The 15,344-nt window shown below is 45.3% G+C and overlaps 1 protein-coding gene and 1 long non-coding RNA gene across 2 annotated transcripts in view; both read left to right on the top strand.

The window, feature by feature from the left end:
* Positions 1-355: 355 nt before the first annotated feature.
* Positions 356-2,435, top strand: LOC311421550. Its single transcript, XR_014684903.1, has 2 exons — positions 356-429; positions 1,316-2,435. It is a non-coding gene; the product is annotated as an uncharacterized lncRNA (long non-coding RNA).
* Positions 2,436-14,897: 12,462 nt separating this feature from the next.
* KSR1 (kinase suppressor of ras 1) overlaps positions 14,898-15,344 on the top strand; it is a 63,355-nt gene continuing 62,908 nt past the window's right edge. The window contains 1 exon segment of the mRNA XM_084492782.1: positions 14,898-15,287. Coding sequence (XP_084348908.1) covers positions 14,958-15,287 — 330 coding nt within the window. The 5' untranslated portion in view covers positions 14,898-14,957.

Consider the following 15,344-nt stretch of genomic DNA (forward strand, 5'->3'; position numbering starts at 1 on the left):
TCCTACAACTCAGCTGTGCAGGGGCAACTACACCTCCTCACTCCCCTGCCCCCAAGGCTTTTATTTATTTTTAAGGTATTTATTACCTCCCCTGGCAGAACGAGCTGCCTGTGTGCACATCAGCAGCACGCAGGGCCATTCATCTGCAGCTCAGCCACAGCAGGCACAACCTTTCCACTGAATCCTATCTCGCAGCCCAGGCCAGGTGGATTTCATGTGTATCCAATCAGTTTTTTCTCCTTTGACAAATAACTTCAAAATACACAGCTGGCACAATGGGCTAATCTGCAAACAGCTGTTTCTGTGCACCTATAAGTTTAGGTGTGAGGTGTAGTGGGCTATGCTGCTTTTCAGCTAAGTTTTTACAGCTCTTTAGGACCAGAAAGGAGCTGTTCTGACCATCCAGCACAAGCCTCCTGAAGAGCCCAGGTCAGTGCCTTCCCCTCCGATGCCCCGGTACATTCCTGCCCTTTGCCATCATGTCCAGGTAGTAATCAGAAGGGAGTGCCACGGTCACACGGGAATGAGGCGGTCCAACTTATTTCCTGATTTTCAGGATGAACAACTCCTTATACCACTTTGCTCTCACACAGCATTTCCCAGAGGATGTAGACCCATGCTACTGGATGAAACAATTGCAGTTTGCTCTGCCAGTACCCCACACTGCAGGGCACACAGCTAGTTCTCCTTCCTCCATGCTGCAAGTCTTTGAGCAGCACTGATCTCTAACGTCAGTTTAGGGCCTAGCATATTAGGGCCTCTGAAAAACTCCTCAAAATAGCAGTCATCATGATAAATTACTCCTCATTAACTAATGAACCGTTTCAAAAACCTTGTGGAAGTTCTGCTTCCTTCAGACAGCCCAGAGCACACAGTCCTACCACTTGACTATGAAGTGGCCATCCTAGACTGCAGGAACTGCTACGCCTGCTAAGCTCCCCTCACTTCTCAGTAGGACATACAGCAACTGCCACAACCCCCCAGCATTTCCCCTGACTCAAGCAGTTTAATTGAGCATTGAAGATAATCAGTTACAAGTCATTTGCAGCAGCTGAACTCTAATTCTCATCATTTGCCGAGCTTCCCCCCCCCCCCCCCCCCCAGATGTAAGCACAGGAGGGGTCTGTGCTATTATTTTTTGGTCTGTTTTTCCAAGCTGACTGAGTCTGCACCCTTCCTCCTGACCACCACACTAACCATCAAGGAAGCATCTAACACATCCTTGAATTTTTTGTGGCTGTAATATGATAACTCAGCTCATCAGGGCACATATGTTTCCTGAGGAGAGTGTACAGGAAGGGAATGTCTCTTACAGGAGCGTGTAAGGCTGCAGTGCTGGACCTCTCAGGCTGTGTTCCCCCACTACCACACAAGTAAGACGGAGTTTCTCCTCTCTCCTGAGTAGCCAAATAAATAAAGGCTATTTTAACATGTTCATAATTGTGGCTTTATCCTACAAGGTAAGACACCCTGGGAGAAAAACCGACGGGTACTTATTTCTGCAGCTCCCGGTATTCCTACTGCTTGTTACTTTGGTATCTTTTTGATTTCTCTGCATATAATTGGCTCTAAACATATATACCTTTGAAGCACCTACTAAAAGAAAGCATTAAATAAAAACAGCCTGCGCAGTAGTCATGCGTTGTGATGACTTTGCTAAGCGTTGTGCCTGTTTGCTATTTACAAGCTTCTCCCCTGCCCTTGCAGCAGGAATGCTGTAGGTAGCACTAAAGGGAGGACAAAAGCCAGGTTTCCCTGGCAGCACCATTGATGTGCCTTTCTAATGTGCTGCCTTATCTACCTCACAGAACACTGATAGCCCCTTGCAGAAGAGAAAAATAAATTACACCATAATTAGACACTTTTATTCTGCCTTTCTTGTGTTCCCGGTAGGGGAAGGCTGTGTCATTCCACCCGCACCCATTTTGAGAGAAGTGCATCCCTGTTTACTGAGGGCCTTGGACACCTGGAAATACTCCACAGGGCAGAAAAGTCCTTTAGGTCTGTGCAGCCAGCCACCTGATACGTTTCAGTCTGTAAAGTTACATGGTCATTTCTTCATTTGCTCCAGGTGGGGGCAAAGCCCCACGTTCCTATTTCCTGATTGCTGGGCTGTCCTCGCTCCTCCTCTTACTTTCTTGTGCAGCTCTAACCTTGGCTTCCAGGATTACCCAGGGGCCTTTCTCTGAGGTGAGGGTTGCTATACGAATAACAACTGCAAGTCAAAGTTCAGGTTCTTTTCTCAGCTCAGCGTTAATGCAAAGATTTATTTTTTCTTCCCCTCTTTAATTCCCAGCTGCTTCTCTGGGGGGAAGCCCCTGTGTTTGGGGATGTTGGTTTGTGCTGACTGCAAGAGCCTGGATAACTCAATTCACAGAATGAGCGTAAGAGGGGACAGCCCTTCATTTCCAGCCTACTTCTGAATGATTGTGTGGCCTAACACAATCAGTTGGGCTGCCCGTGCATCATCTATCAGATGCGTCAGATAATTCTGTGAGCAAAAAGCAATTTGGGTTTTGTGGCTAACTGCATCCCCCAAATGTAGCTTTTCTGATGGGAACGTGTGAGACCTTTTCTCCAGTGCCTGATCAGTACTGATGTCAAATGAATGCTTGGAACTTTCATCACAAAGTTCCCCAAACAAGTCAGGACCTAATTATCTGCAACATCTCTACTCTTTTATGAAATTTGTCTGAATCCAATAAATACGTTATTAGGGATCCCCACAAGCTGACTTGATCTGCCCAGTATTTCAGAAGCAGAGGCAGTGTACCACAGGTAACAGGAGTTGGTGCATCTCTGCGGCACGCTCTGCTGCACCTGTATGTCTCAGGCACTTAGCGGTTTGGCCTGAGAACTGTCTGCGTAATGACTAATGGCATCAGAAGTCAGTCTTGACTGGACCCTCTACACATCACTACATGAAAGGAAAAAAAAAAAAAGCATAAAGTCTGGACTGCTAAAAGCTAGGTTGAAATCCTCTGAGCACATCCCAGTAACAACAATTAACAGGGCTGGATGTCTCCTGTCATAGCCTATTCCCAGCCCTCCCTACGCTGCTGGACTAAGCAAAGCAGCCTGTTTGTTTTTCTAGCACAAGCTGACCTTCTGTGCAGTCGATATCTAAAACACATTGTCTGAGAAGAGGGAGTTCACAACGCTGAATTATGCAATTATATGAGTGCACCCAAGCGTTTAGCAATGCAGACTGCATCCAGGCCTGCTGACTAGTTGTGATTTTCAGATCCATTGGAACCGGCAGGTCTTGAAATGTGAATTCTTTGCAGATGGCTGTGTCTGCTGTAGGCAAAACTCTGCTATGATATTCTAAGCAGTTCTCCTATTGTATAGCTCTGGGGCATGTGTGAGAGGGAAAGATGTGAGCAGAAAGACATTTGCAGCTCCAGTTCTGTTGTTTTTCAGATGGGTCAAGGCTGATAAGAGGAGACGGGAATATTTCTGTAGCACCCTTTCTGACTGTGATACTTCCAGTTTCAAGGGTATCGAGGGGTCAGGATGTAGAGAAAGTACAGAGAGCAATGACTTGCTAAAATTCTTACCTTCAAAGCATATTTGAACAACACATGCTATATTGAAAACATCAAGGAGAGCCAACAAGTGCTGAAACTCTACAGGCATATAGCTTTGTAGCAGAACTGTAGCATGGAAAAGGACCATATGGGTTCTCTCATAGCTTGCATACCTACATAAAATTATTAGCAAGTCCAACATCCTGATTATCCTTTAGGGAAACATTTGTATGCTTGTGGTTTTGAGGATCTGATTCCCTATTTCAAATGTGAATTGTTTAGGGTTAATTACTGTGTTTATAGTTTGGGGGGTGTGTCATTTTGGTTAAAAAAAAAAAAAAAAAAAAAAAAGAGGCAATATTACTGAGCTCTGCTTTTAGATTTGGAGGAGTTTGCAAATCTCAGAGATGGTACAGAACTGCAGAGCTAACAAGTTGAAACTGAAAAGACATTCATGGACAGATGGGAGCTGGAGATATTCCATTCCCAATAGCCACGAATACAATCCCATCAAAGAAAAGGAAACAAAAAGAAGCACTTAGATCTAATATTTTAAGTTCCGGCTTCATTTAGCTCAGTGAACACTTGGAGAAATTCCGCTAAGCCAATGGAATAATTTTTTATTGTACCACTGTAATGGTCAAAACCTGACCTATAGAAAAGGATTCTGGGAAGTACGGATATGAATCAGATCTATCATTTTCATCCTTGTAATTTTAAATCTCAAGTGCTCTGTGTAGTTTTAATAGATGTGTCAGACAGAGGACCCATTATCATCCCTACTTCATGGGGAAGCTACCCGATCAGATGATTTGCCCAGGGCTATACTTTCTGAAAGAGCCAAGAACTGAACCAGACTGGTCCAGTCTCAACGTCTCAACCACACGGTCATCATTCCCTTCTTTGAAATGGTTTCTGAAATCATGACTATACTGTCTGGAAGCCAAAGTACTGGAAGCACGTATTCCCAGTAAACTGCAAGCTACAGTTAGGGACTCTTTCCTTGCATTACTGAAAGCATTTACGAATATTTCCCTTAGTTCTTCAGGGCATAAAAACACATTCTGGCCTGAGGAGGAGACAGAATTAACAAGATGAATCTTGGTTTTGAAAGCAGTTTTCAATTTTTATTGAACAGGACTTTCCATGGGAAAGAAATACAGTGTGCTGCTTCATGCCAGCATCTCCGTTCCCTGTAACTATCATTTTATTTATAGGGAAGAAGGGAGTTCATCCGAACAAACAGAAACTGCATTGAATGGTGGAAACATGAGCACCTGAGATGTGAGAGACACCATGCTAATCCACTGATTCTTTAGGCCAGGTAGCTGACCTAGTTGCTTCCTCGCACTGCTTTCCTCTCATGGCTTAGTGTTATGCTTTGGGCTATTCCAGCTGTGTCAGTAAATTATAGATGAGGAGGTCTGCTGCAAACAGGTTGCATTAGTGTAATGCAAGCGACCAGAAACTGCAAAAGCTCTCAACTCAGAATCTCTTGTGGAGTGTTTGGAAATACATTGGCTATAAAAAGAGCTGAAAATAAAAACAAGGAAGGAAACAGGAGTGGCATGCAGATGGCTGTTGTAGGACTGGTGTCACTCTACTGCAATCAGAAAAAAATTCCTCCCGGTTTTTTTAGATAGCTTTTCAAAGAGGATGTGTTTGTATTACTTCCTGGCACGGGGGGTGCTGTTATCAGTGCGTATGACGAGAAAGCATTCCAGAGAGGAAGAGGCCTGTGTAAACTGGTTGTCATCCCCAAGTACTGACTGAGCCAACTTTCCAAAAGCCTCTTCATGATGATGAAGCTAGGCCTAAGACTATAATTTCACTCTCTCTTTCCCTCCTGATGACTGTTTCCAAGCTCCTGTAGCATCTGTCACGTTAGAGTCACAGGAAAGCTTTATTTTCTTAATGTAAATTCTTTTTTTTTTTTTTTTTTTTTTTTTTTTTCCAAATTTTTGCCTTCATAGAGATTTGCTTCTCCCCAGATAGTACGTTCAGAAAATACAGTGGCACCAGTTTCAGGCCCTGCAGTTAGAATTCCTGCCTTCTCAGTCAGAAGCTGGGAATCGTGCACTATTTAGTGATGTACAGGTCATTTAGTCTCATGGCCTCTGCTCAAAACCTGATCACAAGCTTTCCGAAGTCAAGGGCAGTTTCTCCTCCAGTTTAAATTGGACCTATGCAGCTCCTTACAGACACACTGAAAAGATCAGTGCCTTATGGGAGAATGAAGTCTTCTGTATTAGCTTTTTCAACTTTTTTTTTTTTTTTTAATTAAAATAACCCACAGTTAGGGATGCAGAAGGATCATTCTAATGTCAAAAGCTCGGCTTCTGCCACCTTTCTTCCTGTAATGGAGACTATACAGAGTGAAAGGTACTGCAACATGCTCTGATTTAGCAAAACACTTTACTCTCTGCTGGTATGTGTTCCTTTCCAAGGCAGCACCTGAAAGTGTGCTTAGGCAAAGCCTTTGCAGCAGCAATTAAAAACAGGTACTAACTTGACTTCAACGTAAATGCTTTTGTTGTATTGACTGCTATGGCACTGTAACATGGACTTAAAATTAACTTTGTGCTTATGCAACGTCCTGAAGAAAACACTTTCCTGCGCTGGGACCTCTGTCCCTATTGTGATCCAATGCTCAGGCCTCGTCAGGTGGTATTCCCCACCAGAAAACAATGGGGACTTTTACCTTGTGAACTGCAGAAGCCGATTATTTCTCAGCTGGATGAATTCTTCAGTTCTGCAGTGAGGGCAGAGGTAAATAAACTTGTGAGCTGCTGGATCAGGAAAAACTAGGCTCAGATATGAGGGAAAGTGGTAGGAGTTTACTTTGACCTTTCCTGTACATTAGTCTTCCATGAATGCAAACAGTTTCCTATTTGGTGCTGCAGAGCGAGAGCCAGGATTTTCAAAACTTTGGCTCAGTTCCTGCTAGTGTTCATGTTCTGCTTATCTTGCTTCCGGGGCAAACCATTTCCAGAGACAGTGTTACTGTGAAAGTTGATGATTGCGATGGAAACTGAGGAAGAAGAGTTACCAGAAAACCAACAGACTGAATTCAAATGCTGATAAGTACTAACCAGGACCTTTCTCTCTCCAGAAGTTACTACCAAGGGTAGGTGTGTGTTTGTGCAGAAATGGGGCAGCTGAGCCCTACCACTAGTGGCTACTGACAGAAATAGGGTAGTGAGATAGGCTGTGCTTTCTAGCACTTTGTCTAAAGAGGTCTTTTTCTTTTTTTTTTTTTTTTTTTTTTCTAAAATCGGAGTGCTGCCAGTCACCCCAGGTATCTGTTAGGAATATCATACATGATAACCACAGAACCAGAATGGAGAGCATTTATACCATGGTATCCTTCAAAATTAGAAACTTAAATCAAACGTTAATGTAAAAAATATGCTTATTTGGTTTTATAGACTTCTGTGTTTGAATAGAACATGCGTTTCACAATTTCCTGCAGCATCATCAGAGAAAGATTTATCTGCATGTGCATTTGTGCTTTGTGAGTAGTTTGGGTAGGGACTACCTGGTGGTTGAAAAGTTAAGTATATGCACCAAGCCTTGGCTCTTTACACTAAGACAAATGCTCCCATTCAAAGAAGTTTTGCATAGTCTTGTACAGAAGGTTTAGGCTATCATTACTTCTTGCGCTCATGCTAGTGTATGCTGTTAGCTGGTTAATTTGTGGATGTACTAAGTAGCTTAAATATGGTATGACTACTCTAATCCAAAGTCTGAACTGTACGCAGAGTTCAAGCAGGGATTTGGGTAGTACGTGCCCTTTGAGGTGACTTTCAAAAGAAAGAAAAAAGAAAAAGAATTATAAATGTTTGTTTGCTTAGAACTGAGATGTACCAAAATAGCCTAAAGGGATTTTAAGGATGTCTCTTTTCATTTTGCTTTCACCTCACCAACTCCCATTTGACCAGAACTGTTTGCTAAATATAAATGTTCTATCAGGTGAAGACTCCTGGTACAAATGTCTAGTGACTGCTCACACCTGAATGGGAAGGGAGCATCATCCTGCGAATATGAACAGTACTGTACTGGGTTCTCTTCACTCTACCACAATCAAGACAACAAATAATTTGCAACTCCCAATGGCTCACAAATCAAGATATAAACCTCCCTCACATCAAGCATTTGGCCTACAAATCATCATAGAGTAAACTGATAAGTTCTTTTAATTCTAGTTAAGAAGAAAGTTTCTTCGTACTGCTTTTATTTTCATTTTTGTCTGACTTATCCTCTCCCTCTAGGCTTTTTTTTTTTTTTTTCAATGCAGTGGTCCAGTGGATGCTCTTTCATGGTTTCTATGTGCCCTTCAGTATTTAACTCTTACACTTGCATCTCAGTCCATTGGCTACCTTGAGCCCTGACCCAGTTTTACACAGCACGGTGCACAGAGCCCTTATTCCTCAGTGACCATCCCGGACTTGAACAGAGCCCTGCACACTGTTTACATCACAACTTTGGGTCTCTCGGTACTAGTCTGCCATACAGAATGAAAGGAAGGGGTTAAGTTTTCTTGTTAGTTCTGAAAAATAGGGTGCCAGTGTGAGCCAAAATTAAAGTGAGAAAGAACCCGAACACAGTAGTTTAAGATATACGTTTTCTATAGATCTCATACCGCCTTTTCCCTTCAAAATACCACTTGGTTTCTAACATATATTACAGCTGTTATACCATTACATAGAATTCTAATTAAGAACATTCAAGTAACATCATAAAATCTGCTACACCAGAAACTACGATTCTCCCTGTAAATATGTGCCTCTTAGCTCTACAGTAATCCATGCAAAAAAAAAGAAAAAATGCCAGACCCTAATCAGCCCACTGCAGGGATGGGTCGTGAACACGTTTATCTTTCCTCTCACAAGCCTCCCCTGGATAAAGGAAATGCCCTAATACTCAAGGCATCTTGGACACCAGATGGCTGATTATTAGACATTTTATGGAGAGGAAGGAAGTAAAGAGAAACAGCCTGAATTTTCATGGTACTGTAGGGACAGTGGAAAGGAAGGCAGAATGAGGACCTCATCCAAAACACACTGACAGGGAAGACACTGATTTCAAAGGGCTTTGAATCAGCAAGAACAAACATCTGCGTTTGTTTTTCCTTCTGCAGATTAATTCTCAGCTCACCAAGGGCTAGAATAATTGCTAGGTGAATATAATGTCCTTTCTACTATCACCACTGTAATGACTTATAGCTGAACCATTTTTAATTTCCAGGGGACAGGTTTGAGTTTTTAAATATTCACAATAATGTTATAAGCTTTCTTTAGACTATCCACAGGTTTTCATAGACCTGGTCTCCAAGAGCCTGCCTCAGGGAGCAGGAGCATACTGTGAGGCCAGGAGGAGCCCTAGGAGACACAGGCAGTGCTTGCAGAATTCTGCCTTCCAGAAGAAAGGAGTCAATAGGCAATGCCTACTGGAAGCATTTGTGCTCATCCTCTACTAATGTGAGTCGATCTAATCTGTTTTACCCTGGCTGAAGTAACTGATGAGGTAGGTAAGTTATGCCATGCCTTCAGCTACACACACAGCACTATAGCTTAAAGTAAGGAAAATACACTGTAATCATAGATATTTACCAGAATATTGAGAGTATCCAAAAGAGACTAGAACGAATATTTGCGAATACATACCACTTGTGCAAGAGTCATTCTTCCCTAGCTGAACTTTTAGAAAACTCAGAAAGCCAGCTCCTTCCATGTCTACCTACCACAGGGCCCTAGCAACTTTCCTAAAGCAGAGGTGTTGATCTATCCAAGCTCTCCCCAGAGGTGCCTACCTGACCTAAGAGACACATGTGCCAGAATGCTTAGGGCAAAGAGACTTCACAGCTACTTCACAAGTGGAAGATGGCAGTAATTTCTCCAAGGTCACACCATGCACACTGGAGGGACACGGCTACTTCAGATGTGCAGATGAATCTTGGGAAGAATGCAGACGTCAAACGTCAGTCTCTGTGGTCCTTCTCCACCCATGGAATGGGATGTGGATTAGCCAGCAGGCCCTGCTGATCCCAGTACAGCCTTCTTGCTAGCTATGTGATGAGAGACTTAATGAATGATTTGAGAAATGTATGTGGCCACCCCACTTCTGAGGCATTGCACATGCAGACGTGGAAGCAGAGTTGCAGAACTGGAAGTGAGGCCTCCCACAGAACAGTGTAAGAATTAGTGGTAAGATGTCTTTCCACAAAGAAGGGGCTGCAGCAGGAATTTTTTTTTTTTTTTCCTTTTGCCATTAAAATTGGCATGGAGACACAGTTTTGCTGGCAGAAATATGGCATACAGGGGTGTGAAGGGTTTTTTGTTTGTTTGTTTGTTTGTTTTTCCATTTTGATTAGCAACATAACTACGCTGCCAAAACACTGAAGTACAGGATCAGCCTTACTCGGGGTGTACACAGCAGACCAGCTCGACTCATGTCCCTTCTATAGGCTCCTCACATCAAACACGAGTGCAAGGTACAACATGAATAGATGATTATCTGTCAAACTCTTTTCCCTTTGTTCAGAACAAGAAGAGAGGCCTTGGGGAAATTAAGCTAATAGTCATGTGGGGTAACAGCTCTGAAAAATATCACGGGCTTTGGGACTTTTACACAAAGGTGTAAGAGGGGCTGTTGTGATGCAGCTCAGGAAAATGTGCTAATGACAGAGGCAGTGGCGAAAACAACTAAAACCTTCAGCTGTGGCCGAGACTCAGAGCCGTAATCTCCTTATGCAATACACTTGACAAAGCTCCCTTGTGGAACATGAGCCTGCTTTTTCCACCACAGTATATACCCCCTCCCTTGACATACTGTGGGTTATTGCGCTTTATTTCTTTATTTTATTTTTATTCTTGTAACATAAAAAAAAATAAGCTGCTTCTTTTGATGCAGATAATACAAACACGGGGAAGCTCTGCTTACAGAGGGGTGGGTATGCCTGCCTGATGTGAAGCGCAGCATATCACCTGCTGCAGTGTTTTGAGAGGTAAAACTGCCTAATCATTTTTGATTATCCCTGTGTTGTTTTGTTAACCAAATATTTGTCTTTTTGCCTCACACAAACATCTAATGCCAATATACAAATTGCACAAGGGGATTATGCCAGCATGAGTCAATCTTGGGTGTGTTTATCCGTGGAGAGACACAACCCTCTGTTTTTAGAGGCGGGTGTTACTTATCCTTGTTAGACCTATGAATATCTCTCGCCAACAAAATTTGTCGCTTTTCACTGCTGGCATATCTGCTGCTATAACAAACCCTGCAGATTGGCAGGCCTCCAAGTGGGGTGGGGGCTAAATCCTCTGTGACTCTCATTATTTAGTATTTACATTACAGCAGAGCTTAGAGGCTTATAGCCGAGATTCAAGCATTGCTGTGCAAGCAGACAGTAAGACACTTCCTGCCCCAAACAGCTTATAGTCTAAACAGAAGAGTCTGGTAATAAATAGCAGAGAAAAGGCAGTATTATTGCAACACAGCTAGGTCTGCAAGTACTATGAGATTTTTCTAAAAATAAATGTTAAGTTTTTGTAATTGTATTCCAGACTATTCAAATTTGTATTTTCAAGCTTTCTTAGTCCTTAAAGCTGAACACTTTTTGTTTGCTATTACAGCTACAACTCTGGCTTACTCATGTGACTCCAGGAGGTGAGGTCTTTTAAGATAGGACACATCTTCCCAATGATTTCCTTCCAATCCTATTTCAGAGTTCCCTTCTGCTGACCTGTGTAAAAAAAAAAAAAAAAACATTGATTACAGCTACACAGCTAGATTCCCATGCCTTCCCTTTGTGGAGCAAGAATTTCTTTTTATCATATTGCCCAAGCACAAGAGTTTTCTCCTACCAGTGCAACTAAGTTTTAAAAATAACAGTAATGTTTACTTTTCACATCCCTTCCTCCGTTACTCTCAGTGTACACTTCAGATACCTGTATCCATCCATGGCCTCATTGGTAAATATTACTGTCGAACCTGTGGATTGACTGTTCCATCCCTTACTTTTGACCAAAGTGGGTGCTTTGCCTGCTCTAACTTGGCCTTTACTGTAATTAGTGCAGTGAACCTACCAAACAAGCACCTGAACAGGAAAAAGGCTATGGGAGAAGTGGACCTATGCTAAGCATTTTATTAGAGGTGTAGGGCCAAATCTTGAACTGGCATGAATTGATTTGGTTTGGTTGCAGGCAATGGAGATGTTTAAACTGAGGAAATTGGTGAGGATTTGTCCCATGAACACTACTTCACCATCGTCATTTTCTCTGTAAATCCTAAAGAGAAAACCCAGCAGCCTGTCTAAAAATAGGACCAAAGTTTCCTAACTTCACAGCAGACAAGCATGCCAGAACCACCATGTATTATTGTGCTGTGCAGCAGAGAGAAAGGAATACTCACACTGTCTGTGTAGGAGGAAGCCTTTGAGGGGAAAATCATTGATAATAAAGGCCTCTTTTATTTGAAACACCTAACATTTCAGCTCTTCAAATCCCAACACTGCATTTTCTTAAAACAGGTTTCTATTACCTGTGTTAAACACATCAAATTGAGTAATTCAGTCTCATCATCTAAATTCAGTGTTGTGATAGCTGAATGAAACTGGGACAAGCTAGCTAAAAAGGTAATGGAAGCCTTTGATAAAAGCAGCATGTGAAATGCATCAGTGCTTTTCTGCCTTTGAAAAAAACCTCTCTGCTTTTTTCCAGTGAGCTTATGTTACTGAGGTGAAGACCCTTGCTAAGGTCTACGGGGCAGCATTCGCTAGAGGTGATTAGCAAGATTACGACTTCACTGTGGTAGGTAGTAAGGGAAAATCTTTGTCCCACAGAACTTAGTCTGTGCAGTCAAGAGATGGGGAACAGGAAGGAAGACAAATCCTTTTAGATCTTAGGTCAGTGGCTGAAACAAGCTTTTAACAGTTCTCTCTGAGAGAACTCTTAGAGCTCTTGAAAACAGTGTGTTTAAGGAATTAAAGGCCTCAAAATGTATGTTTGTGTGGGTGTGTGAGGAATGGAATCTGTGTCCCGTAAGAACTGCTCTGTCAGACTTGATTTTGCAGGGCTGGAATAAGGGATACGCCTCTTGTGAATTCCTGCTGGCCTCATCCATGAAATCCCCAAAATTGCACTCCCTTCCCACCCCTGTGTTCCCAAATGTCCTGCTCCTGGCACCTCAGCATCACATCTGCTCAGCGCCCACCTGGTGTGATGCAGGCTGCAGCTCTGCGGCACACCCGAGGTTGCAGTCCTGTGCCACCGCAGCTCTGGGGTTCGCCTCAGCCTGACAATGGCTCCGTGGTGTAGGTGTGCATCTCCCTGCCTGCTCTTTCTGCCTTGCTCCTGGAGTCAGATCAGCTAGCTAGGAGAGAACAGCTCATCTGTGTATAACCTGCTTCTGCAGAGGAGCGCTCAGACATTCTCCATTTCCCCCGTGCACGCACCAGCCTCATGAACAGGCGAGCCAGCAAGCGATGCTGAGCAGGGACAGGGACGCAGGGCAGTGCAGTGTTTAGTCAGCACATTTTTCCATACAGCCCTGGAGGGCAGTCTTGTACGCCGGGACTGGAATGCTGCCCACTTATGGCAGCAGTTAATGAGGCCGGCACTCCCAACGCAGCACATAAACTCTTGCAGAGAATGCCAAGTATCTTGTGATGCACAGCCCACATTTTTCCTGGTTTGCTTTCTTATGCAATAAACCTTGCTTACTGTCCATTGGCAAATGGATGTTCTCAGGCAGGTATACAAAGAATGTCCATGAGAATAATACCCTTGTTAATAACACTGCTTAGATGCACAGGCACCTGTACTTGAGGATTTCAGTCTGTCGGACTTCTACAAACTATAATTTCCAGTGCTAAATTTCCAGTGTTCCTAAGAGGAGGGGAGAAGATACAGACTTTTTCATAAGGGATGATGAAAAGGGATGATGGAGGTAACAAACAAAGTAAGCAACTTTCCCAAAACCGCAGGATGTATCACATGGCAAACTAATTAAACCCTAATCCAGAAAAGCCCTTAGTATATATAAAATTTACATGAGCATGTGAATAATGGCAATGAAATCAAATACTCTGCCTGACCCACCTGCTTAAGAAAATTACTGAACAGTTTATGCCACACTACTTGATGCAAATGCAGCCGAGCTAACACATACACCAATATCCATCCAACCATGAGAGAAACAGCTGTGTCAACAGATTTGCCCTGCTCCACTGCCTCATGCCCTATATTCAGAGTGTATTCCCCCCTTTTTTGCATAAAAGTCTTTTCTGTTTTGCCACACATGGCTCAGATATCATTTTAGCTTTTAAAATCTGGTGTCAATCTCTAATAAATTAAAGAGGCAATCTTCTGCCAGCGGGGTGCAACTAAGTTGTCCTTCTGGGTCCCTCACAGGAGACGAACAGCCCTCACCCTGCTAGGAGCGGGGAGGCATTATTCCTGCAGGGACATCTACCTCCCACACGACACCGGCCCTGTGTAGGTCCCTGGGCAGCCAGGACTCGCAGCTCCCTCGGCTTCCTCGAGGTCCTGTGCTGAAAGCTTTGTCTTTGGCGGTTCCACAGGGCCGTGATAAATTTCCCTCCTATTCACGATATGAGTGAACCCATACAACTACTGCACTCAAGTGTTTATATTCACTACAAGATGTTTATAATAATGCCCACTTCATGTGCTAGACCTGCACTTATTCTTTACTAGGTAGACGTTTATGTCAAATAAAACACACATCTGACCAATTTATAGAATATCTCGGAAAGGCTACCTCAGGAGAGCGCGCTACGGCCTTACTAGGCGACTTGGTTACGGCCAGTACGTGGCTGGTATTTATTTTACACCGTGGTGTAACGTTTTACACCGCATTTTACACCGTGGTGTAACGGCACAGCCCTGTCAGTGAGCTCCCCGCTCCTCTCCTCACGCCGTGACAGGCCCTGACCCACCGGGAGCCCCGCGGGACGGCTCTGGGGCCGTTTTTAACCTCCGCCAACCTCCTCCCAGCGCCTGCCACCCGCAGCTGCAGGAGCGGCCGGAGCCTGGGCCCGCGGCAGGGCCCCTCAGGTGCTGAGGTGAAGGGGCCGCCCCGCGCCGCTGTCCCCGCTCGGGCGGGCCTGCGCCAGGGCTCCCTCAGGGCTCCCTCAGGGCTCCCTCAGCGCGAGGCCGGCACGGCGGGGGGCTGAGGGCACCGTGCGGGGGCTGAGGGCTGAGGAGCCGGGCCCGGTGCCTGTCACTGCGCGGCGACAGCCCGGGGACAGCCGCGCTGAGGCGAGGCGAGGCGGGGCGGGGCGGGGGGAGCCACCGCCTTCCCGCCCTCCCTCCCCGCCGCCCGCCTTCCCCTCTGCCCGCCCGCCGCCGCTCCCCCCGCCGCTGCCGCCGCCGCCTCTGGTCGCCGGCCTCCCGATGCCGAGGAATGGATAGAGCGGCTGCCCTGCGAGCCGCCGGCATGCTGGAGAGGAAGGAGCGCAGCGGCGGCGAGGCGGCGGCCGGCGGCGGCGGCGGTGGAGGCGGAGGCGGCGGCGGCGGCGCGGGGCCCCGGGCGGGTCCGGGTCCGTTCCCGGGTCCGGGTCCGTGCCCGGGTCCGTGCCCGGCGGCGCGGGGCTTGCCGGCCGTGCGGAGCACGCTGCAGCAGTGCGGGCTGCTCCAGGACCTCATCGACATCTCGCTGTCCAACCTGCGCGGGCTCCGCACCAAGTGCGCCGCCTCCAACGACCTCACCCAGCAGGAGATCCGCACCCTGGAGGTACGGCCACGGCGCAGGGGGGGCTGCCGGGCGCTCCCCCCCCCGGCTGGGGGCATC

The sequence above is a fragment of the Aythya ferina genome (assembly GCF_964211825.1).
Source record: "Aythya ferina genome assembly, chromosome: 19".
In the NCBI taxonomy this organism is placed as follows: Eukaryota; Metazoa; Chordata; class Aves; order Anseriformes; family Anatidae; genus Aythya; species Aythya ferina.